Source organism: Urocampus carinirostris, chromosome 1 (genome assembly GCF_059441175.1).
Source record: "Urocampus carinirostris isolate Australia breed hairy pipefish chromosome 1, RoL_Ucar_1.0, whole genome shotgun sequence".
Taxonomy (NCBI): domain Eukaryota; kingdom Metazoa; phylum Chordata; class Actinopteri; order Syngnathiformes; family Syngnathidae; genus Urocampus; species Urocampus carinirostris.
Window position 1 is genome coordinate 29,156,981 of NC_142349.1, and position 25,642 is coordinate 29,182,622.

A 25,642-nucleotide genomic window follows, 5' to 3' on the forward strand; every position below is an offset into this window, starting at 1 on the left:
AAAATAGGCCATGGGTGGGGAATGTTTTGCTTCTTTAAACCTGTTGCTGTCATCATGAACACTCCTCAGTTTATGTTACTGAACTTCCTGCCTCTGTAGCATTTTATAGCCTTATAATATTTGAGATCACAAATAACCCATCAGTGCAAGAACCGCCAACAACTATATACGGTGCCTAGCAAAAGTATTCCCCCCAACAGAACTTGTCATTTTTCCTTATTTCAGGCTTCAAACTTAAACTAAAATAAAAATATTTTTAAGAATCTACAACATGTGAAACACAATCGTGAAGTGGAACCAAATTTTTCAACACTTGATTTTATATTATATTAACAACAACAAAAACTGAAAAGCAGGTGTTGCAAAAATACTGGCACCTGTTCTCTCAGCTCAGCCAACTGACTCTATAGGTTTCCTGATGAATTCTGAATGAACAAATGTCGACAGAAATGATGAACAATGAGAAATAGAGTTTAAATGCACCTACTCTGATTGGCTCGGAAGACTGTGAAAGCAAACACAGGAGAACAGACAGTATTATGAAGCCCAAAGAACACAACAGGCATGTCTGGGATAAACTTGTGAAAAGGTTTAAAGCAGGAATGGAGAAAAGAAGATTTCTTAACATTTACACATCTCCAAAAGCTCTGTACAAGCAATAATATTAAAACGGAAAGAGCGGAAAACTACTGCCGACTAACCTACCAAGACCTGGCCGTCCCGCTAAACTTTTGGCCCAAAAAGAGAAAACTAATCAGAGAAGCAACAAAGAGATCCATTATAACATTGGATGACTTGCAGTCATACATAGTGTATCTAAGGAGGGACAATCTGTGTAATCAGTTTTTCTCTTAAAAAAATACTAAATAAAAATAATTGTATTATTTTCCGATTTTTATCATGTATTAACTGTGTTTTGTTCTGAAATAAGAATATTTTTGCTGTATATTTCCCCTAATAAAGAAGTTACATAAGAACATTTTATTTGAAGAGATTATTATTTTACTTATCCTACCACATTTTTCATTTGGGCATTTTACTTTGTGGAAGTGCACATATCTGTTTTCAAAGGTAAGCAATACAAGTAAAGGTCACCAGCAGATGAAATAATCCAGTAGAATAAAGATGGCCTCCTAGGACCAGAATCCCTGCTCTGGAGTTATACGATGTGAAAACTATTTTGAATTAACACATTTCAATGAGTTTTATGGTGCTGAAGTCCCATTTTTGGGCCAAAGAGCCTCAAATCGGCTGCAGCAAACCTGAGCAGGGCTAAACAGGTTTGACTCCCTTTTGGTGAGTGACACAAGCGCACACTCCTTAAAAAATCTGCCAGACACAAAGAAAATTTTGGAGTTACGCCTAGCGAGGACTGGCCGTGCGCATCAATGTCTTACTGATGCGGGGCGGGGCCTCCGGGGATGCGGGGGTTGGGCGTTACACAGGCAAGGGTTTACAGGTACAGGTGAAACGGCTGCGCCCTGCTGTAGTTTCGTGCCTGGAGCGTCTGCAGCGGCAGTGGTGGCAGCAGCTCCTTCAAAAGTTAGCTAACTGTCACCAGAACTTGGAGCAGGTGAGACTTTCACTGATGGATGTTTTTTTTTTGCGTAGTGAGGACTTGCACAGAGAGAGCTTTGAAAAGAGCACTTAAAGGGGGATTTATGCTGGTCTGCTGATCTGAATGATTTTGACCATTTTTACTAGGGTATACTGAATTTAAGACAATTAACAATCGAATAAGATATAGCTCCTCTGCTTGAATTTGACAGGTACAATTCTCAATTCTTATGTAAAACATAAAAAATGATGAATGATTGGTTAGCAACTTAGATGACCAGACTGAGTAATCATAAGTATGCAGTAAATTGATATAGCCTTTCATATCAAAAATGTACATTCAATAGGTCACATTTGTGGGCAACAAAGTATGAGACCTGTCCTGCCCAAAAATAAAATGAAACATGAACAGAAGAAATCTAGAACCAGTGACCCTCAAGTTCCTCAATGACCTCCACAATAGTTCTATCTCATGCTATCAGACTTACAAATCAGGAGATTTGTAGCTGATGTGATCATGCAATAAGACTTTATGTTTTCCATGTGTTGAAATGTTTCTTCATGGGTTAATGGCAGTCCAAACGTGGCCATTGTGTTCAAAAGGTGCAGCCACTACTAGAAGATTGCACTGAAACATCACGCTTTGTTATCCCTTGTCAAATTATAAAGGCTCTATTGTGATTCAGTATGGGAACAGTAGCGCAGCAGTCTTAAGTATAACTGTACAATAAATCGTTTGGCTTGCTCATTGGATTAATTGGTATGACTATCTGAGGAAGATGTGACAATTGACACTTTTAAAAGGGCAAATTATTTTCTGTGTGTAAAAAAAATGCCACTCAACGACTGTTAGAATTGTGTAGTGTCATTTTAAAATTTGTCTGAAGAAAATTAAAATAGATGTAACCAGTTCAATCACCTTATTGGAGATTTTGGCTTTTTAATTTTAAATATCTAAAACAAAATAATTGTGGTGTTTTGATATAACCACCCATCTGTGAGAATTTCAGCTCCAGCGCCCCTTCCCATCTAGTGAAAACGGCATGGGTGCCTTTTGTACGTACAACAGTTAGGGCACCAGTGAGTTGATTTTTCAGACCCATGCTTGTGATAGTGATACAATTAATATATCATTTGAAAAACAAAATTGAAAATTGATACTTATGCATCAAACATTTGGAATATCACTAAAAAACAAACATGCAGACAACAGAGATTTTTCTTAGGCGGCAGTAGCTCAGGAGGTAGAGCGATCGTTTTAGGATTAAGGGATGCCAGTTCGAATCCCGGCTTGTCCGTGTTACATGTCGAAGTGTCCTTGGGTAAGACATTGAACCCCCAATTACCACCAATAAGCAGGTTAGCGCCTTACATGGCTGCACAGATCACGGCAGCTATTGGGAAATGTGAAGCACAATGTAAAGCGCTTTGGGAAGTCATTGACTTGAAAAGCGCTATATAAATGCAGATCATTTCATTTCATTTCATAGAAAGGTCAACAATATGTCTAGTCTTTGAACACACCACAAGTCTGGTGCAGAATGCGACTGGTTGCCTTTCTTTGGAGAGGCGATGCTTCCTTCAACGAAATGACTTTTGGGTAAACAATGTCTTCACCAAAATAACTTTTGTTTTACGAGATAATTCTCTATCCCTGTGTCTAAAATGAGATTGTTGTGTGAAAGGGCCTAATTTAACAGGATTTTGTTAAAATGGTTGGACCGAAAGTGACTCATTTTCGAAGTTTGTTGGCTTAACCTAAAACTTGATCCGATATCTTGTTGTGTGATGAAAGTGTCCATTTAAAAAGTTTCACAAGTGTTCTCTTCTGGCACACTAATGACATGCACTATTTTTTGCTTCAACAAACTCATTGAAAAGCATAAAGTTAGGACTAAATAGTAGTGAGTCTTGACGTACTTTACGAACGTTCCTCTTTGCGACTGTCTAAAATTATTACGATATTTACAATAAACTTCAGTAATTGTATCGTTTTTTTTTATGAAGTTTAGCTTTGAGATCCAAATTTGAAAGGAAAACAAGATTTCTATCATCGTATATAATCTTGCTTGATTTAAGAAGCTGTACAGAATGTGGAACTTACGTACTCTCTCCTGCCATATCCTGGCATTTTTGATGTGCGCGCAAGTACGTGCATTTCTAAAACTCTTCTTTTTTTTTATCGTTTTTGGGGTTTGGGTTAGCGTCTGGAGTGGTTAGTGCATAAGCACCACGGTGCAGAGGTCAGGGTTTGATTCCAGCTACTGGCCTTCTGTGTGTTTTCCCTGTGCCTGCGTGGGTTTCCTCTGGGAACTCCCGTTTCCTCCCAGATTCCAAAAACATGGATGGTTGATTGGTGACTTCAAAATTGTCCCTAGGTATCAATGAGCATGTTGATGGTTGTCTGTCTCTGTCTACTCTGCGACTGGTAGGCACCCAGTTCAGGGAGTCCCCTGCCCACTGCCCAAAGACACCTGAGATACGATCCAGCACCCGCGCGACCCTACTGAGGATAAGCAGTGCAGAAAATGGATGGATGGATGGATGGATAGATAAATGGATGGGTTATCATTTGGTCTCTACTAGAAGCAGGCTTTTTCTTACTTTTGCCATTTCTATGCTACACTGACAAATACAAAAAATGAGTGATGGAGAGTGATCTCCATCACTCCCCCCATCCACATTCATTAAACCTAATGTGTTCCCCCACAAGCAGCTCTGATACAAGTAAGATAAAAGCAGATAGGCACAGTAGAAAATAAAGCACAAGGGCTGTTTGAACTCACTTGAGTATTGTTATCAAATAACAGAGAAAATATTTAATTTTCACCTTTTTAACAACACCTTCAATGACGGAACCCAAATTTAGGGAAATGACTCATTTTCTTCCCTAGATAGTTTAGGTCCCATACCTGCTTTAAATTCATCTGAAAGACGTCAAACATCACTCAGAGGTAATTGGCCAATTTCCTGAGGTAGCCAGCTTTATTGAGCGCTGATTAAAAGAAGTCAGAGGATGAAGAACATTCCTTGCTCAGTCTGGTTAGACCAGCATGAATGTCACTCGCAGCGGGACCACACCTTTGGCTCAGGTGTGATGTCTGTAAATTACACGATGACGCGGGTGGGGAGATTTGACTCTTATTGTCGTGACCGCAGAATGCAGACTGACCTGATCTTGAACTTTTTCTTCTACAAGTCCCCCACCTTTAAACGCAGCGGCTCTGCTAGCCATGTTGGCATACTGATAATCAAAGGTGGCCAGATGTTCCAGGGATCATAAATCTCTGGCCTGATGCTTTAACTGTGATACTTATTTTTCATTCAATATGGCGTACGACTATCTGTGTATCAGCAGCTCCACAAATCACTCGGTGACAGAAGTATCCGCATCTCAGCTATGCAAGCAGTTACAGTCCACCTGTTCATTACTTGCACAAAATGGAATTTCATCATAATGATGAATGTCACGTTGCTCGCTTTAGAAGCAAAGTATGAGGAGGCAACCAGTTAGCCAAGATGTTAGCTTGTATTCGTCACAAATCCCATTCATGCGGGTTTGCAAATGAATTCATTGTTGCCTTTTTTTCACAAAGCAGAGGCTAGCCTTATTGTTAAAAACCACAAGAAAATATTTCTGTCACATTGGCAAAATGTGTGCTGATATTTGTAGTGATGTCTGTAACTTCAAATACTTGCTGATGCCATCTTCCGACTTATATCATCAATGCAGCCTCTGTGAAGCTGCTTGTATGGCGCGTGCACGTACGGGTCTCTCTTAGACACGCTCAATTTTTTTATTTTTATTTTTTCATCTCTTTTAGGGGTTGGGTTTGCCTACGAAACAATCTTTTTCTTACTTCTAACATTTTCATTTTAGAAAAATGAAAAACCTCGAGCACACACGTGAAATCACTCTCTCCCTTCCCATCTCCCCCGCCTCATTTTCCCAGCCTGATGCGCTCCGTGACCGGAGCACCGATGATAAGAGTAAGATAAAAGCAGATAAGTGAAAATACTAAAATAAAGGCTATTTGAGCTTAGTTGGAATTCTTAACAAATACTTAACAGACTTTTTTGAGTGGAAAATAGTGGTAAATCATATAAATTTAAGTTTATTATTCTGTTGGCAGGAAATGTTACTGTACTGCACTTATTCTTGTTTATTTCAACAATTTCCCCCCATCATAATTTATTTATTTTTCTTTACTACATTTTTCCTCAATATTTGTCGCTATGCAAAACTTCAAGTAAAATAGTACACTTTTAAACAAAACATTTTATTCTGTTGGCAGATAAATTTAGATATTTTTTTTTATATTTACTATATTTTTCTCTTTTACATTGTTTGAACTGAGTATGCACAATAACTGTATTTTCCTACCAATACTGCCAACAAATACAATCCTCATTCTAGACTAAAACTGATACCCAATAAATAAAAATTCACATGCTATATTCAAAAATTTAAAAAACACCTACAAAATCCAATTATTTCTATCTGTATCTTTGAGATAATTTATAATTATGATAACATGAAACAGCTCCCATGAAAAATCTATAGAAAGTCGTGTAGTAAGGAATAAGGGTTGACTTAAATCAACCTATCAACCCATTCTTAGTTTTTAAGAAAAAAAATAACCATCCATTACCAATGAAACTAACAACTAACAAACTAAAAGTGTCAAAAATCAGTTCTGAATTTGGTGCCATGGACGGATTTAGACGTCATTCCTCCAACTAAATTAGGCTTGCTAAGAAAGAACTGTTCATGAAGTCAATGACTTTGGCGAGGTTTAGTTATGTTGAAAAAGCAGCAAATGTTTTTGACTTTAACTCATTTAATACAAGTGATGACTAAATATGTCAAAAATCTGTTCAAAATTTGGTGAAATTGATCCCTTCAGATGTGAATCCTTCATTTTCCATTTAAATGGGTTAAATAAAGGCTTTAGTGGCACCACCCCATATGTTCATCAGATTTATCTTCATTAATGAAAGGGGAAATTGTGTGGAGCATATCGGTTATTTCCATGAAAGCTTATCTTTAACCTACCTAAATGGAAAATGGAGAATTGACGTTTAACATAATCACTGGCACTTGATTCAGAACTGTTTTTAACATATTTCGTCATCTTTTGTAGTGAGTGAGTACACTCTCTTTCCAATAGAAAAAAGCATGACTTAATTTAATATATTTTTTTCTTATTCTTCTATATTTAGGCCAATGCTTGCAGATTTAGTTATTTCTTTCAAAAGGTCCAGTTTAAAAAACAAACAAAACTATATAGTAAAATGAGAAAACACATGAATAATGAAAACAATTATGGTTTGAACAAGCAAAATGATCCGTCAACAGAAATATATCTATTTCGATAGCAATTCTTTTTATCACTTTCGACGACTTTATGGCCTCCATGAAATGAAAGGATGAAGTCGATCTCAGTCACATTTAAACCTGCCCGTTTGTCACCTGCATTGGGCTTGGCACACCCTTTCATCTCTGGCAGACATGTTGTTGGGTAACATTCTTTGAGCAGAAATGTGTTTATAGCTGCAGGTGAGAATACATGTGTGAATGCATGAAAAATAATGACAGCAAAGCATCATCAGTTGTGTCATGTGTCAAGTATTTAAGAGATTGTATTCTACGCAGTGTATTTGTGTGAGTATTTCATACCTGTCAACCTGTACGGTTTTGCCGTACAAAATACGTTTATTATGCATTTTAAGACGTGTACGACGTACAAGTAAATCTGAACGGAAAAAAGCAAATTTGTCAATTATGGGTACCATCCGGTATACACCGACTATCACAAAACGGCAAATCAATCAAGTCAAACAAGTTCGCCGTGGAAGCCTCTATCTCTGTATCGTTTTTTTTCGTTGCAAACGAAGCGAGCGGTTTGATGTAATGAAAGGAAGTCCGTCTCTTTTTAGCGAACCGGCTTTTTCGGCTCAACTCATTAAGAGAGCCGGCTCTCAAACGGCTCACTTGCTTTGATGCATTATATTACGAATTATTTTGATGTATAAAGAAGTTAAGAAAAAAACGAAGTATAAAATGAGAAAATGAAAAAAGACAGGTCTGTGGTTATCCATTTAATCAGTATATTACCAACAATAATTTAATGCCGAAAATGAATTCATAATTTGAAGAAGAAAATGTTTTATTCTACTTAATTATATTTGCATGTATTTTTATCTTCTACAGTGAACGTCCAAGCTACTTAATTTTAAAACTTTTTTTAATAATAAATCTCATTCATGTCAAGCAACTCAGTATCTCACAACAAAATGTTAACGATACATATGATATAACGAAACACGTACAATATAACATGTAAAACTACATAAATAAACAAGATTGAAAAAAAATATGGTGTACGATTATTTTGTATTTTTTAAGGGAAAATACGACAGTTTGTAAGGGCATGGAGCCGTGGAGCTTAACAGGTATGCTTTTTTTGTCAGCAACTTCTGAAATTGCAGGAAATTCACAATCTTTTTGAATATAACTGATCAATGAAAATGCTATTGGTTGACACTTTAGCGTTTATTTTTCGATATTTGAACCCTCTTGGCTAGTATTTTTATGGTGTGAACTCTTCGTTGCATTTCTGAAGTGTGTTTCTAATATGAGTCAGTTTGTTAATCAAGACCATAACCAATCCCACTTTTAAATAATAAAAGTAAACGATTTATATTTTAATGTCTCAAAATAGGGTTTCTTTTATCATTTTTTTTCTGCAGTGCACTCAGAAAATACATTTTAGCATGTATTATTGTTAAATCCAAGCATTTACATAAAAACATAATGTGAACAAATAATCAATTATTAAAAATAAATAAATAATTTTTAGAAAATGCTTTACTATATAAGTTTTGATTAGCTTAACTGCAACATGCATATTTTTGGGGACGTAAAGAAACAAATGTATTTGTTTGTCTGCCTCTACAGGTATTTCCGTTTTTTTTAATTGCTTTTTTAATACTATGTGCAGCGACCTTTGGTCTCCAGAAAGGCACTTTTAAATGAGTTTTTATTATTGTTATTATCATCATTATTATTACTATTATTAGTAGTAGTAGTAGTATTATTATTATTAATGATTAGGCATCTGATGTCAAAATGGCTGAATTTCAAGCCAAATGATCAGCATGCCAATAGGTAACAACGCCCACAAAGAGCTTCGCCAAATGAGGACGACGCCCAGGTGTTGCCTTGCAGAAAGAAAAGATGCGCCCAATTCCAACAAGTATAAAAATACGTAACTGATTTTTCTCTATCTTCTTCTGCTTTAGGACCATGTCTGATGTAAAACACCCTCCTCCATACACTATTCCAGGTATGCTCAACATCAGTCCCAGAATCATTTATATCGGGGGGGGGGTTTTTCATTATCATTAATCAGTCCGCTATTTTTCTCTTTTAGTGGAGACGGCGGCTTCAGGGGACAAGGTCAAGGTGTATCATGTCCATACTCCCTTTAACCCTGTTGGAACAGAGACCGTTACGCCAACTATCCCAGGTAATTTATCACAAAGAAAGGGAAATTACTTGTTTTATCAAGAGGTGGTCAATATGCCACTTGATGTGCACTGAAAGTAATATCTTAGTACTAAGTTTAAACCTTATAAGACACTAGAAATAAAGCGTAAAAGCATCAATCGATTTTTAACTTGCAAAGAGGGCCGAAAAGAAAGCTCTCAGATAAGAAAAATTCATCCTTTCCCAAAGCCTTCCTCCAAGTCCTAAAGCCTCCCTCCAAGATTACAAAACATCAGCCCTGAAGGGTGTGGATATTCAGGGTAAACAATATAAACATGTAAACATACTTAAAGAGAAAACAAGATAAAAGAATGTCAGGATAAATAGGCAAAATATTAGCAAGATTGTCCTTGTAGGCTGGGCTGGCCTAAGTTATAAGTGCAATTTTATTTTGTAATAATAGTGCAATAAAAAATAGTGCATTGTAACACTAGTACAGTGACAAGTAGTACAATAACATTTAGCAGCAATCAATTCTCAGATCAGACAATAAGTAAGATTTGAAGACCATATTTTCTATCAATATTCATTATTCAATACAACTGGCAAGATGTATATTTTTCGCAGTCTTGCATGTTTGGCAAGAGTGGTGATAGTTCTGCAACTGTATATATATATATATATATATATATATATATATATATATATATATATGGCATTAAATATCCACTCAACTCTAATTTAATTCTAATCGTTATTGTCGATTAGTGTATACGTCTGGAGGCGGTGGCTTGAGCACAGGCTTCGACGATGGCAAAAGGAAGATCACCAGCTATGACACATCACTGGGTTACACTTCTGGCATGACCACGTGCCCATCCTGCCAGCAGCAAGTGATGACCAACGTCGCTTACAAACCTGGAACATATGCCTGGCTCATGTTTCTGCTCTTCATCTGCCTCGGGTAAGCCTTATGAGCAGAAGGAAATGAACATTTAAAGAAAGATTGGAAAGTCTCTGTGTTTTACTGCATGACAACGTCTCGGCTGACTCAACTAAAATGCATGCTTATACGTCTTCGGAATTGTTTTCTAGTTCGACTCCGCGTTGCACAATGAATATTTGGTACCATACAATGTCGCTGACCACATTTGCTCAGCATTGGATACAACAGGAATAGAACCCGCACCGCGGCAGTCAGATCCCCGAATCCTAACCCCTAGCTTTCTCGGATCGTAGATGACGTGGGAAAAGGCATTCGTTTTTTTCTCATCATCACACTATTTTTACTCACAGCGCAAAGTTGTACAACATGGTAATTATGGAAAATACTTCTGCCAAAACAATGTTGGGCAACAAGGTACCGTGAGTCAAAATGGTGCGATGACATAAAATTGAATGCTTTTTCCCATGCCATTCTAAATCTCCCGCCGTCTAGTGATTAAAGTGAACGTAGGTTTACGATTATAATTGTCATTATCATTATTATTTCTAAAGTTATTTTTGGGCCGGGCCGCAAGACTATGGTCGTCCTTGGTACGAAAAAGGTTGCCGATCACTGGTCCAGAAGACACTTGGTCATTAAATTCTTTTAAAATGTAAACTAATATTAAAACATTAAACAAATGCTGGGGTTTGTAAAAAGACTTTGTTCTTTGATTTTCTATGTGTAATATATTTTTCTATCTTGTACGTCTTGTGAAAAACAAAGATTTTGACTTGAAAGATTTTGCCAATCATAAGTTATTCTTTTTAACGTAATGCCCTGATAAACAAGGGTTCGCTTTATAGGCAAAAAAAAAACAATGTTATTTATTTTTCTTCATTTGTGGCCCAGCACCAAACAAGCCGCGGACCGTTACCGGTGATTGGGGACCACTGGTGTAGGTGTAGGCACTAATGTAGGTGGCTGTGACTGTGATGTGGTGTCTACTGTTTCTGCTTGGTTGTTTTTCCCCGGGCAACAACTCTTGAGTTTGTTTATTGTTTGCATGATTGTGTTGCAGGTTATTGGTTTGCTGCCTGTGCTTCCTCCCCTTGGTTTTGAAAAAATTCAAGGATGCACACCACACATGCCCTCGCTGTAATAGACTCCTGCATGTGGAGAAGAGGAAATGCTGTGACTGAGCCCCACCAAGCACACAAATACACGCTGGCCCATAGACATGCACACGTGCACACACATGTCAAAACAAGAACAAATCTACACCAACTAAGTCACTTATCCTTCTGGCTTCCAAGTCAAACAATGACATTTATCTAGTTTCTTGCACTTTTCCCCTACCGTTTACAGCAACAACATACATTATCTCTTCTATCTTACACTGATAGCTATCAAATATAGAATGAAGGCTTGTACATACATTTAAACCCACTAAAAGTATTTTAAGGGATCAATCATGAGAAAGTGAAATGTGGCAATTGTCATGCAATTGCCTCACAACTTGATAAACAATGAAATGAGTGTATACCTCTGTTTATGAAGGAATTATTGCTGATAAAGATGTTGTTCAGCCACAAGCTAATTGTAAAAGAACGTTTCTCCTGATGAAAATGGAGGCAAAACACACCTTTATATTTTGAATGGTTTCACGCTAATCATATTGCAAATAGAAAATATTCCCAGCTAGCTTCCTCGGCCTTTAAGAGAAATCATTGTATAACATTAAAAAAATAGAATTATACGTAGATAAATTTCTTTCTTGTATTGCACAGAAATTCTTCTCACATGAACTAATTTTGTCAGATCCATACTTGTCAAGAAATAAAGTCTATTATATTATATTATGTGTGCGTCTGTCATAATATTATTGTTTGCAATATATATATATATATATATATATATATATATATATATATATATATATATATATATATATCTCATCTCATCTCATCAGCCGTACCGCTTATCCTCATTAGGGTCGCGGGGGGGCTGGAGCCCATCCCAGCCATCTTCGGGCAGTGGGCAGGGGACACCCTGAACTGGTTGCCAGCCAATCGCAGGGCACACGGGGACAGACAACTCATTCGCTCATTCACACCTAGGGACAATTTGGACCGGCCAATTCACCTGAAATGCATGTTTTTGGAATGTGGGAGGAAACCGGAGTGCCCGGAGGAAACCCACGCAAGCACGGGGAGAACATACAAACTCCGCACAGAAAGTCTGGAGCTGGATTTGAACCCACGACAGGTTCCCATGACATGAACTGTGCCGCACAAGCGCTAACCACTGCGCCGCCGTGCTGCCATATATATATATATATATATATATATATATATATATATATATATATATATATATATTATTTTATTTTTTTTAATTTTTTTTTGTCTGCCTGGAGGGGATGGGCACCGGGCTGTACCTGACACACCACAGGAAATGGTGCCCCTACAACCGTAGTGGTTAAGGGAAACTATATATGTTTATTATTAGAAAAATGGGAAGGAGTTTAAATATGACCATGATTCTTTTACAGGCAGTCAGGTAGGTTATCCTAAACGTGAAAATGCCCAAAATAGCTAATTCGGCACTTTTGGTTTTGTTGACCCTGGGTTTTTCAGCAAAAAAAGAGCAAAGGTATGACTGAATAGCTGCGTTTCAACTTCCAGTCTCTAGTTTTTTTGTGTTTTCTTCTTGGTTTCTGTGCATCTTGAGGTTAATCTTTTCCAAAGAATGTATACTGTATGTGACCTGATCTACCGAATGAGTCTCAGTGAGGCAAATATCTAATTTGGGTTTTTGGTAGCAATGGAAAGTGTCAAGACCAGAACGGAATCAGGACCCAATTACATAACGTTAAGTTTTATTGAAAGAAAGAGGAAGGGCTGCGCCCACGATTCGGTGCTCGCTGGACACGGGAACCAAGTCGCTCTCGCAATCGGATTGTGATCCCAATACGGAAGTGGATCTTCCGTAGCAGGCGGCGATAGCGGTGTCAGGGACGGAAAAACGGGTCGTAAGCTGGGACAGGAGAGCCGACGTGCTCAGGATCAAAAACAGGTCGTAGCCGGAGACAAAAGGGGAGATTAGGAACGGGCAGGTGGAAAGACGGGTGCAAAAACGGGACAGGCGGGAGTCAGGGTCAAAAAGGCTTGCCTTGTAACAACAGATGTTCGCAGACGGACTGACAAACGGAGAGTGACAGAACCAGGCTTAAAAAGGGACAGGGAGCCGATCAGATAGCCCGCAGCAGCTGTCACCAAATGAGCGGGCACAGGTTATCCAAATTGGTAATCATGACATTAAAGTATTAGAAAGGAGTTTACCATAGTAAAAGCTTTATGATGAACTATTTTGAAAATATGGACATTAAAGTTTTTGATCAAAACCCTGAGAAAATCACGTTTAAAGTTTTCTATGCTTATTTTGGTGTTATGTCATTCAAACGTTTCAACAGTAAATGGGATAGTCTAATTGTAATGTTTAATTCGAACAAAAGCATTCGTACACTTATTTGAAAAAAAAGGGTTACACGACACTGGAAGACATTTTTAGCAAAATACTTAATTTTCTTCTCTAAAATCGGAAATATTAAATATTAATCGCTGTTTTGTTACTTTTCCCTTTCTTGATTATGAAATCGAATATAATATCTTTTAAACTATCAAAAAAATTGAAAAAAAAAATGTTTTAGTGTAGTTAGACAGAAAAACTGGTCGTTAGCCGGTACGGGAGATAAGAATGTGGTCAGGGTCAAAAAACAGGTCGTAGCAGGAGACAAACGGGGAAATCAGGAACGGACGAGTGGAAAACGGGTGACAAAACGGGACCGACGGGAGTCAGAGTCAAATAATGCTTGACTTGCGAAAACAGAGATTCACTGATGGACTGACAGCAGGTGAGTGAAAGGACGGAGCTTAAATAGGACGGCGAACCAATCAGGTAACCAGCAGCAGCCAAACGAGCGGGCACAGCTGAGTGTAATGATTAATCATGACAATTGCAATGTCTACCCAGCAATAAAAGGATGCTATTTTGGTTTATCAAGCAATTTCAAATAAGTACAAATGCTTTTAGCTCTTTAAAAGGACATAATTATTAAGCACCTCCTAGTGGTAAAAAAAAAAAATCGTCATTATTAAAAATAATAATAATAATAATAATAATAATAATAATTGACAAAAATACCTGAACTATCATATAAACATGCATTTTTTTGAAAAAAACTCGTAAATCGAGTACAGTATTTTGTATTTATTTTACATAACACAGGCCTCACCAAGGGGGAGATAACGCGTTTGTCTAACATTTTGCTGCTATGGGTATGTCCAAAAAACTAAATCTTGTGAAAGGCTGGGCAATAAAAAAAGTGAAACAGTGCTTTTTGGTGTTTTTTTGTATAAAGTTTGTTGTGTTTTATAACAGCGTTTTTGGTTCTACCACGCAATACAGCGACATTAGCCATAGAAAATACAGTGACCGTTTAGAATAGAATAGAATAGAATATACCTTCATTGTCATTGTTACAAAATGGGTTAACATATTGTTACGAAGAAATTGGGCATGGCACTCCAGTGTCACACATTCACAGTGAGGTAAAAAAGCCAAGCAGATAAAGGAACAGAGAAGATAAGGTTGTAAAACAAGGAGGATAAAATGCTAATGTGCGATTTCTAAATTTAAGAATAGGCATCCAAAAATGCATCGTAGTCTGTGGTGCCTTACAACAACACACCACCCTCCAGGGTCCCCAATCCCTTCTTGCCTGGGGGCCCAGGGAGCCCTTAATACGGCACTAATGACAAATCTCCTAACAAACCGTTGATTAAAAAGCAGCTTTACCTTTAACCTTGTAAGGCCTAGGTATAGAAAACCACTTGCAATTTTTTTGCAGACCTTTAAGATATTTTTGTACGAGTCTTCTGATGCAGAAATGAGAGTTTTCAAAGAAATTGCGTTTTAGTGCGATTTTCTTTTCTTTTTAAATGTTGTCATACGGAATCATTGGCCTTTGAAGGGAGCAGAATTTCTATATCTGTACTCACTTTTTCTGCACAAATATAAAGAACAACTAAGTGTTTATTTGCAGAGTGGATTGCCTACTTGCCCCCATCACAGTTAAATGTATAACATGAATATTAGACACACATTATTTCTATATTTTCTTATGAATGAGTCATTTCTTACTCAAATCTATTTATCAAAAACGTGAAAGACGGTAATTTTTAGTCCTTGTCCGGACATGATCTGGCATCCTCTCTAATCTTTTTACCTTACTTATTTTAGGTGAAAGTTAAGAAAAACGTTATTTTCCCCCATGAGGCAAAGGCGAACATTGCATTTGCTACATGTCAGGCTGGTGTACCCTTTATCACAATGCTTGCAGCGTCCTTTTTTGTTTTCAGCTGAAAATGTACCGTTTGGTAGTCATTGCCTCCCTGCTTGGCGCTCGGCATTAGGGGTTGGATATGGGGGGTTTGGTCACCTAATGACTCCCAACACAGTTGGGTTGAGCAATGGGGTTGGGAATCCCCTCCTCTGTATCAATCTCCCAGAAAGAGTCAGGAATCTGTTCTTGACTCTAGCCAGCTGCCACTAGGGGGATATGGCTCGGGTATATACATATAAATAAATTAGAACAGGATCAATTAATATACATGTACAAATACATAGACATACAAGTAAAATATTAAAAAGCAACAAATATTGAGACATATTACAAACAAAAATCCATTCTCACTTGGAGGAGAGAATATAATAGCTGCATCTGAAACTGTCTTCTGATCAGGATGTCTTTCCTGGGTATGATGAGAGCTTTGCAGTCTCCTTGTAAATCCAGCTATTGATCACAATGAAGATGATGGTGTGGCAGGTTTTAATGTGATACTTATACTTGGATGCAAAAGAGTCCAAAAAAATCCACACCACCCATGTATCTTTTTTCGATACCCGCAATGTAAGGCCTGTCAACTTCAATGCAAGTTTTCTAGGCTTTGTCCCAGCGTTGAATCTTCTGCACTGGTTCTGGTCCAACAAAGGAGGATATAAGTGTGACTGCCCTGTTGTCATAGCATTTGACAGCCGTGATGTTGTGTTCCCCTTCCACTCTGAAATCAAAACCTCATTTCCCCTTTTTCGTCAAGCTTTTCTCATCTTCAATGTTACATTTCGGTTGGCGCGGTCGGTTGGTGTTCAATGTTCACATGATGATCAGCTGGACATTCAGAGGGCTGATGATTTTCTTTGTTCTCTTGTCCACAGGCAAATTCAACTGCCTTATCAATCTCATCACTATTGATTTCCATCTCAGAGTCACTGTTACCATCTTGGATGGCAGAATTCACATCCTAATTAACTTTTTTATTTTTAATTAATTAACATACCAATGTAGCAATCCTAGTTACACTCAACTGGCCATTCTCTTCTCTACTTGGCATAATTAAAGACACTCCAAACGTGTTTTCTTCCAGACATGTAGCTACAGCACAAAAATCAAGATCAAATGTAGGGCAAACACACAATAGAAATGCAATATCAATCACATTGTTGCTAGAAGTTGCTCCCTCTTGCTACTTTTTCAAACCCTCTTTATATACGCTGTGTAGCCTAATCACCTGAACATAACCTACACCGCATATGACACTGTATATTAATGTTGCACTTTACGGTTACATTTTCATTGTTTTATGACAAGCCTCTTTTAGTTGTGCTAAACTCGTGCAGAATGAGAACTATACACTTGAGACTGCTATAACACACATTTTGACTACCACAAAAGCCCAACGGTGTAATATGGCAACATTGACGTTATGCTAAAAAATAACATTTGACGAATGTATTCATGGAAACTAAATATGTGCATGCTCTAGACATTGTAATAACAAAAAAAATATTTAAGGCATTTCACTTACCTGAATATGACAAATCAAGTCCAATGAATTAAAGTTGAGGTTCAGACATTTTGCATTATTTGTGTGTTCATGGCCAAAGGGATTGACTTATAAACACAACCACTGTCAAATGACAATCTGGGCGGGTACAACCGGATCCGTTGAAAATGCGAATATGGTCTTTAGAAAAGAATTTAAATGCTTGGCGTTACGTTGCCATATAGCAACGCTGGGCCTTACACGCTGATTGTCATGTTTTCTGCCAGACTAAGTTTCAACAGCGTAGGGCAGGAAACAGGATGGTTAAAAGGAAAACCTATCTATGGCAGAGGTGGGCAACCCAGTCCTTGAGGGCCGAATGTGCTGCATGGGGAGATTTTCTTGCCAGCTGAAGAGAAGCCTCAAAACATGCAGAACATGCTGCCCTCAAGGATCTGATTTCCCACCTCTGAGACATTAGAGGAAAGATACCCAAAGAGGACAAGCACTTAGCTACACAGTTGAAATCCGTTCTTAATGAAACAGACATGTACACATATAAATTTACAAAGCATTTCCCGGATATAAGGGGAGCCCAGCACCCACCATTTGACAACGACAGGCATGTGAGAACATTTTTCTGTTGACCACAAACAGGAATGTCTTGGTTCCACCTTTGGGCAGAGGATCCGCGTTATGAGAAATATCTACGTCACATGAAACTGGTCTATGGTGAAGACACAGAAAGATGAAGTTTAATGTATTAACAATATTGTCCATGGTATCTTGGGATTAACCTTTACAGAAATCTAACAAATGTGGTTATTGTGTGTTACATGCAGCCATTCATACGATGTAAAACTTTTTTTTTTTTTTTTTAAGATCATCTCTTAGGTTTTTATTCCCTTTCGCAGGACTGACGTGAAAAGGCAGTGAAGTCTTTTGTAGAAAATTTTATTCAACATACATTTTCCAGCAAAAAGGCAATATACAGGAATAGTTGTCATACACTGCTGCTACACTGAGGATTTTCAATTGGAAAAAGATGTGATTCCGTAAGTCATCTTTGTACTGCACTTTTGAGAAGACAAAAATCAATTCTGTTAGTTTGGAAAACAAACGCAAATGTAACAAAGAATTGTCAAATGGTACATCAGGAACGCAAACGGGGAAAAAAAACCTATGCACGAGAAATATGAACATCTGTCTCCTTCTGTACCCCACAACATAGGCGAGTGTTTCTTTAAATTTTACAGGTTTGTAATTTTAAATATACAATTCTTAGATGTTATCTTTACAGAGCCATACCTGGCACTGAGAAATCATATGTGCTTAAACATTGGGGATTTAAGTGATTCTTACAATGCTGGTTTTAGACTTTTTACACAATCCTCAAATGTGCCAGCTCGACAAGTCTGCAGTGCGTTTTCTGCTCCCAACCACCAAGGGGAGACAGTTTAACACTGTGCAGAAAGGAGATGGATGAATGGCTGTATAAACAGCAAGAAACCAGAGTTGCTTTGGTGCTCCACGGAAGGAAAGACTTGAGGAAGCAGCTAGCTATCAAACAAGTAAAACCAAGGGACTGTCTCACCGAAATATCAACACCCAACATGCCAGTCAGTCCTGAGCCATCTGACAAAATTGCCAGCGTGCAAGATGAAATACAAACGATTACCTTCCTCGTTATTAACTGAGTTTTATTTTTTCTTTAAACATTTGCAGTGGATTCTTATTAATGTATCATTAATACAAGTTCCTCAGAAAGACAACAAATAGCCTCCCAACAAAACAAACAACTGTGCGAAACATGGAAATCTTTGTTGCACTAAAAGGGCAAGAGCAGAAAATGTAAGAAGCACAGTCAGGCTGCATAAACAGATGCTAACAGCTCCCAGCTGTTTTGTTGTGGAGGAAGTAATCCCTCCCTGCCAATTCGCCGTTGCAAATGTAGTTCTACTTAAACCTTCTCACAGCAGCAAGTCTTCATTTAAAATAAACCCAACCAAAAACACCCCTCCCAAAAAACAAAACAAGAACAATCGAGTGAGGTGGAGGAAGGGAAAATGAAGTCTAGAACTTTGTATATTTATATAGCTATATACATTATAGTATTTTGTCCTGGCACACTTCTCCAAGTATTAAAATCCAATTTCAGGCAATAACGCAGGCAGTCAACACAAGCCAGAGAGCAGGTAGGGAGGGGGAATGCAATTTAAAAAAAAAAAGAAAGAAAAAAAAAAAGTAGCCAAAAAAAAAAAAATCCCCATACACAAATCAAGAAAAACAAACCAAATATTGTAGTTGCAGTTTATGTTGGAGTTGAAGGTGAATCCATCAGCTGCAGCAAGATGGGCTGAAGACAAGAGCCAGTGAAGAGCTTACTTGTGTTCAGGCTAAAAGTGATGAGCACATGTATATGCGCGCACATGTGAGCTTGGTTACAGTCAGTTATTGTGTGAAAGTAGGCAGGGAAGAAGGAGTAGGGGAAGGACAAGCTTCTTTAGTTGTGGATTTTGATTGCTTTCTCTAGGTAGGTGTAGCGACCTCTTTTGGGTGCTTTGTTGAAATGATCCAAGCCGAGCCAAGGACGCGGGTGGGACATGTTTCCTGCAAACAAGACACGACACAGCAATGACTTCAGATAATAGAATGAGGCAAATTTTGATATGGAGGAGACAACATTTATTCTATTGTTGTGGTTGACACTACTACCCAGTGGTGGATGTTTGTCACGGGTCAAGTGTCTGTTATGATTACTAAATCTGTATAAGGGGGGGACGAAAACATATGTCTGAAATATAAGGTGCAACTCCAAAAAAAATAGTCTTGTGATATTATTTTCGTATATAAAGCACACCAGACTTTATGACACATGGAATTAAACCGCATCAAGGGCTAGGGTTGAACAAAGATTCAAAAGCACCGTAATTGTACAATCATTATCAATCAAAATCAAAATATATCACTGATAACAATTGCATGATGTTGGATGCAATGGGAATCAAACCCAGTTTGTGGCGGAAAGCACGCCGGATCCTGTCCACTAGACAACTTGGCATACTGACGACACATCAAAAGGCATTAGGTTTAATCTCATCATCACACTATTTTTAGTCACAGTACCAAATGTTATTTGTGGGCTGGGCTGCGAGAACATTGTCAGACATTTAATCGGTCCGTGATACAGCAAAGTTTAGAGACCACTGAAATACAGTATTGGATAGGAGACTTGCAAAGTTTCTACCTAGCGCAAGAGATGCGAACTAAATAAAGAGAAAGGCATTGTGGGAAGTACTTCGGTAGTGCTTAAAGACAAAATGCTTAATTTACACTAGTGTGATAATGATATAACACCTACAATTGGCGTGTGAATAAATAACATGGACTTTTTAAAAGTGTTAGGATGAAAGTATGTAGACAATGAAATGTTAAAGATTCAAAACGGTAATAAGGAAAAATACCGTAACGACTACTCAATGCCCAAGGTTAAGAGCAAATTTGTTGGAGGTGAGATGCAAAACACCTACTCCTTTTTGGTTGCAATATTAAGTGAAAATAAGTCAGACACCATACATGACTAGAAAAAGGAGACATAAATGATTCTTATTTTCAATAAGAAAAATATGGAAAATTGAATAAAGAATTAATTTTTGAGCGGCAAGCATGGTCTGCAGTTCAGTCAAAATTCATTCAATTATGAACGATATTGCTAAACATTAAAAGCATTCACAATATCTTGCTTTCATCGCTCTTTAATGGCAACCATGACCCGTAAGACTTAAAAAGTACCTGGCTGTGGTTCAAAGTCCTTTAAGTTGACCTCATAATCGTCTTCAGTGATGTACTGGTGTCGGCCCATCATCACAATGGCAAACTTGAACTGGAGCAAGAATAGAGGAAAAGTGTTCAGATAACTGATATAGAAAAGCATCCAAAGCAAATAAGGAGATGTTAAACCTTCTCAAATTCTTTCTCCTGGATGTCCAACATTGTCTGGATCCTCCTCATCACTTCTCGAAAAGGCTCACCCTGTTGGAAGGGTAGGGAACCATCAGGGATGGAAGATAGCGCAACACATCTGAAAAGCCATATACCGACCTGTCTGATTTTAAGCAAAAAGGGAATCCCGAACGTGCCAAAGACTTCTTTGTGGAAATGAGCCACAGGGATGAGCAGTTCACTGTCCTTGTCTAGGTCGACCTGGTCTAGCGGAATCTCCTGAATGACCAAGTTCAAAAGGAGCCAGAACAGCCATGGAGTCCGTTAGACAATTATTTGTGGGCACAAACTTCACACAAAAAAACAAGCAAGCACAATGACACTCAAAACAAGCTACAGGTACACACACCTCTATTCTGAAAGTGCGACTGGCAGCCGGAGATAAACATTCGAGAAGCTCGTCCTCCTGGTGAACCACGATGATTTTATAGCTTACTATCTCTAACAGCCTGCAGGGAAAATGAAAGGAGAGTGGATAAAATGCTCCAGACAGACAGCGTCTCATCACAGCAATCAAAGCACAAGATGATAATACCTGAGCTTCTCAGAACCTTTTTCAGAAAGCTCCACTGTCTTTTTACATTCATCCAACAGGTCACGGACGCAACCGTGTTTGACAGGGTAGAGGGTGATCTCCTGCAGAGAGCGCAGATAGACAACTTCACATCACGCATCAGGTGCTAGTTTCATGCGCGTTTGTGTATGCGTAAGTGAACCTACCTCCTCTCTGAATTGGCTGTTGAGCCATATGGATTTAAAACTCTTCCTGTTCTCAAAGTCTGTGATCTTCATTAATAGCTGCAAGTGTTGGGAGGGGGGAAGAACATTAACTTCTGCTTAAAATGCTAATCAACGGGTTAGTATTTGAAAGCTGCTTCTATGGTTTAAGAGAAAGCATGTATTATCTGATCACTAGCATCATTTGAAAAAAGTGCTTAAAAGCACAAAAAAGAATGCAAACTACTCACGCAAAATGACCAAAACACCCGATTTTACTTAATTTTTGGCCTAGTCTTAGTTATTGGATCCCTGTTAGCTCCCATTTTAGCGAGGCTCATGTTATTAAAAATAAATAAATATATAAATCAATATTTGTTTTCAATGATGAAGTTTACCACTATGATGTGCTAAATAATACAAACTGTCCCTTTAAAGACACAAAAATTAACAAAACAAAATATCAGATGAGGCTTTGCCACATTTGTGGCTTTTTTTAGGCAAATACCGCACCAAATCCTGTGTTCACTGCTGACATCATTTTTTTGTGCAATGACATCACCCAAGGTATATTTGAACCCCTAAGAGGAAAGGACTTTCTGCTCCAAAAATATTTGACACATTTTTAAATATTGTCTTGTTTTATACTTTTCATGCATTTATTTGAGGTTTCCTTTCGAAAAACTAATCTCATAGTAGCTCAGCTTATGCACAGATCACGTAGTTTTCAGGTAAATTGCATCAAACACTTAAGATGCTCGCGGGGAAAATACTATTACAAATAATCTACTCAAAAAGAATTTTCCAACAACAGGTTCTACTCTGGTCTACAATCCTCTGTGGCCTAAGCGGCACCTTCCCACAGAGTACATCACATGTGTCAAACTTGTGGCCCGCCACGTCATTTGATGTGGGCCACAAGAGTTTAAAAGGTCTGGGGGTATTTAAATTAATGGCTCAAAAAAGAGCTTTGACCAAAAACTAGATTTCTCACAAAGCCTGTCGACTTCAGTACTTTGAAAGTGACAGTTCCTTGCCACTACACGGCAACCTTTCCATATAAATACCAATGAAACGAAACGAAACGATCTGCATTTCTATAGCGCTTTTCAAGTCAATGACTTCCCAAAGCGCTTTACAATGTGCTTCACATTTCCCAATAGCGGCCGTGCAGCCATGTAAGGCGCTAACCTGCTTATTGGGGGTCTTAGGGGTTCAGTGTCTTACCCAAGGACACTTCGGCATGTAACACAGACAAGCCGGGATTCGAACTGGGATCCCTTGATCCCAAGACGAGCGCTCTACCTCCTGAGCTACTGCCGCTCAATGAGTAAAATTGAGAAATATTCCCGTACCATGCCTACCTTTCAAAAACAATTATTGCATTTATATGTTACAGATTAAGATGTAGATTATATGAGTAGTCACCTGCTGATAGTAGAGTTTCTTGGGCTGCCGAGGCTTAAAGAATTGTAGCAAGTCTCGTAGCGTTCCCTCATAGTTGTGTCTGAGAGGATTCCCTGGACCGTCCCTGTACCTGGCCACCACACCACCAGGCAGGGGGGAGGGGTGTGAAGGAGAAGAGGAGGAGGAGGAGGGCAAGAAGGAGATGGCAAAAGGACAGAGGGATGGATGGCGGAGATAAGTGTGGGAGACAGAAGATGTGAGAGGAAGAGGGGAGACAACAAAATAAGGTGTGGGGGGACAGGTTATGCAACATTTCTACATCATGTCAATGACAACACAAAGGTTTTTGTAACCGTGCACATGCAAGCACAAGTGGGCATGAGAGAGACGAGCCTCCTACCCCTGTGACTTAAAGAACTGCAGCAGCATGGGATCTGTGTTCAACCTCTGAGCTACAGTTTTCGCCACCTGACACAAAAACATATTTGTGTCACTAGTTGAAGGGAGCAACTCATTAAGATTTTATTACACAATTCTGAATTACAGAAATTTTCCCTCACTCCTCAGTAGTGCCATACCTGAAAATAGTTCATGCGGTTGGAGAGTGTGACCACGAAACCTGGGTCATTGTTGATGTTCTTGTCACAAAAGATGACATCTACTCTGTAGTAGAGGTCCCGGAAATATTCCTTGGCGGTTGGGAGTTCACTGCTGTCGTTTTCTGGGTCGTCCCTGCAAACCCGAATTTAAAAAAAAAATGATCAAGAAAAAGCACCTTCATTGTTTACAACTTTTTGCGACGCTGCTTACTTCTGGAAGACAATGATGTCCCCATCCATGAGTTCATCCAGGGCCTTGTCCAGAGTGCCGTCATAGTCCTGAATTCGCTCTGTTAGATTGGGCTTAACTTCCTGTAATCAGCAAGGTATTTTGGAAAGTCAAGCTACAAGATGCTATAATTGTCAAGCCGCTAGGACAAACAGAGCAAGTGAGAAAAGGAGGAATGTGCAAAGAAGTGCGCACGACAAAAATAGATCACCTCATAGAGGATAAGGCTAGTTTCCTGCGAAAAGCCTGCTCGCTCACACATGACTGGTAGCAGGTCTCCTGGTAACACGTACAAAAGAAGATACACATTCACATGCATAAATATAGAGGCAGAGTGCAATGTTTTCTTGATGGGCTGCTGCTTACTTATTTTGCAGGATATAGGTGTGTAGATATGTCCACAATAATTTAAGTTTCGTGTTTTGGGGTCATACATCTTCAAAAACAACATGACATCACCTGAAAGAATGCGCATCACAAAAAGTTAATAAAGGATACAGAATGAGGAATTGATGCTTCCAATCATTTGCGTATTGTGAATACAAAAAATTGAACCACATTGAATGCTGGTACATTAATTTGGAAACAGAAAACACTTACGATCTTTGTCAAACTTGGGTAGGGTGGCACCACTGGCCGCCTGTTCAGGATCCACTGTTTCCAGAAATATGGTCCATGGATTCTCATTGTCACTCAAGCCTATCATCTGAAAGAAGAATAGTGAATGGTTAGCCACAATCAAGGGCGATCAACAGATGCCCTGATCACTCACAGACTTGTTGCAGTCAGCCTCGTAGTCGAGCATAGCGGGCCGTTTAGTTCCGTTGCTGCGGGCTTGCATGGGCCACAACCTCATCTGTTCCTGAGGGAAACCCTGCAAGGACATCGGTTTACATTTATAGAGCGTCAGAAAATCACAACATTACTGTACATGACGCCTGAAATTTATTTCGAGCAGTAGGAACATAAATTGAATAAATGTGATTAATGTCATTTTAAAAATCGTGTATTTGAAAACTTGTTGAATTGTGAAATCGATGGTAGGAGTTTCAGTTGACTTTTCTGTTTTTGATTATTAAACAACCGTTACATTCTTTAAATTCAGCAAGTTAGTCACAAAGTAAAACTACATATTCTGGGAGTGGCCCATGTCAGAACAAGGCTATTGACAGAGTTAAATCTGCAATAAGAAACCACAACAGATATGGCCTCAATACATTATCAAGAAAACAAACGCGTAGCAATTAAAATGTTTATGTAAAAAAAAGTTTTTTCACACTAGCAGTGTTTTGAAGGCATTTTTAAATGCATTTTACTGAAGTGGGGTACAAGATGGTGTGTCTCCATTCAAGCACCCCACAAACAAACTTGTGCGAGACGCAAGAATTTAGAATATAATTTACTTTTATTGTCATTCTTTGTAACCATGCACACAGAACGAAATGTCAATACACCTGACCCGTTCAGGTACAGTTAAACTGTAGCTAGCCGATGCAGCCGCAGCCAAACAGGGCGCCGCCATTTTAGACCCAACTGCTGTGTTGGGAGTCATTAGGTGACCAAACCCCCCAGTTCCAACCCTTAATGCCGAGCGCCAAGCAGGGAGGCAATGAGTACCAATGTTGTAAGTCTTGGGTATGACTCGGCCGAGCATTGAGCCTGCGACCTTCCAGTCTCGGAGCCGGCACCCTACCATCTAGGCTACCGAGCTGGTTGTGTTTGGCGTGACTGTATCATCATGATGTTGCATTATGGTATGCATGTATTTCTGGGGGGAACCATTAACCTATATATATATATATATATATATATATATATATATGAAAA

The 25,642-nt window shown here is 38.6% G+C and overlaps 2 protein-coding genes across 11 annotated transcripts in view; one reads left to right on the forward strand and one right to left on the reverse strand.

Moving 5' to 3' along the window:
- Positions 1-1,439: 1,439 nt before the first annotated feature.
- On the forward strand, positions 1,440-11,836 carry litafd (LITAF domain containing). Its single transcript, XM_088333777.1, has 5 exons — positions 1,440-1,573; positions 8,863-8,906; positions 8,994-9,089; positions 9,818-10,013; positions 11,056-11,836. The coding sequence occupies exons 2-5, from the start codon at positions 8,867-8,869 to the stop codon at positions 11,174-11,176; spliced, it is 453 nt and encodes a 150-aa protein (XP_088189903.1). The 5' UTR covers positions 1,440-1,573; positions 8,863-8,866; the 3' UTR covers positions 11,177-11,836.
- A 5,963-nt stretch (positions 11,837-17,799) lies between these two features.
- Positions 17,800-25,642, reverse strand: part of usp7 (ubiquitin specific peptidase 7 (herpes virus-associated)) — a 30,763-nt gene continuing 22,920 nt past the window's right edge. For 8 of the 10 annotated variants that reach the window (XM_088333816.1, XM_088333799.1, XM_088333791.1 and 5 more), the window contains 15 exons: positions 24,588-24,689; positions 24,416-24,521; positions 24,182-24,274; positions 24,027-24,094; positions 23,798-23,898; positions 23,566-23,719; positions 23,388-23,455; positions 23,009-23,117; positions 21,584-21,661; positions 21,399-21,499; positions 21,213-21,312; positions 20,963-21,082; positions 20,822-20,893; positions 20,654-20,744; positions 17,800-19,471 (listed from right to left, as the gene is read on the reverse strand). In XM_088333816.1, coding sequence (XP_088189942.1) covers positions 19,365-19,471; positions 20,654-20,744; positions 20,822-20,893; positions 20,963-21,082; positions 21,213-21,312; positions 21,399-21,499; positions 21,584-21,661; positions 23,009-23,117; positions 23,388-23,455; positions 23,566-23,719; positions 23,798-23,898; positions 24,027-24,094; positions 24,182-24,274; positions 24,416-24,521; positions 24,588-24,689 — 1,470 coding nt within the window. In that variant the 3' untranslated portion in view covers positions 17,800-19,364. The remainder of the gene's footprint in view (positions 19,472-20,653; positions 20,745-20,821; positions 20,894-20,962; positions 21,083-21,212; positions 21,313-21,398; positions 21,500-21,583; positions 21,662-23,008; positions 23,118-23,387; positions 23,456-23,565; positions 23,720-23,797; positions 23,899-24,026; positions 24,095-24,181; positions 24,275-24,415; positions 24,522-24,587; positions 24,690-25,642) is intronic. The other 2 variants (XM_088333864.1, XM_088333807.1) reach the window with 1 other exon arrangement.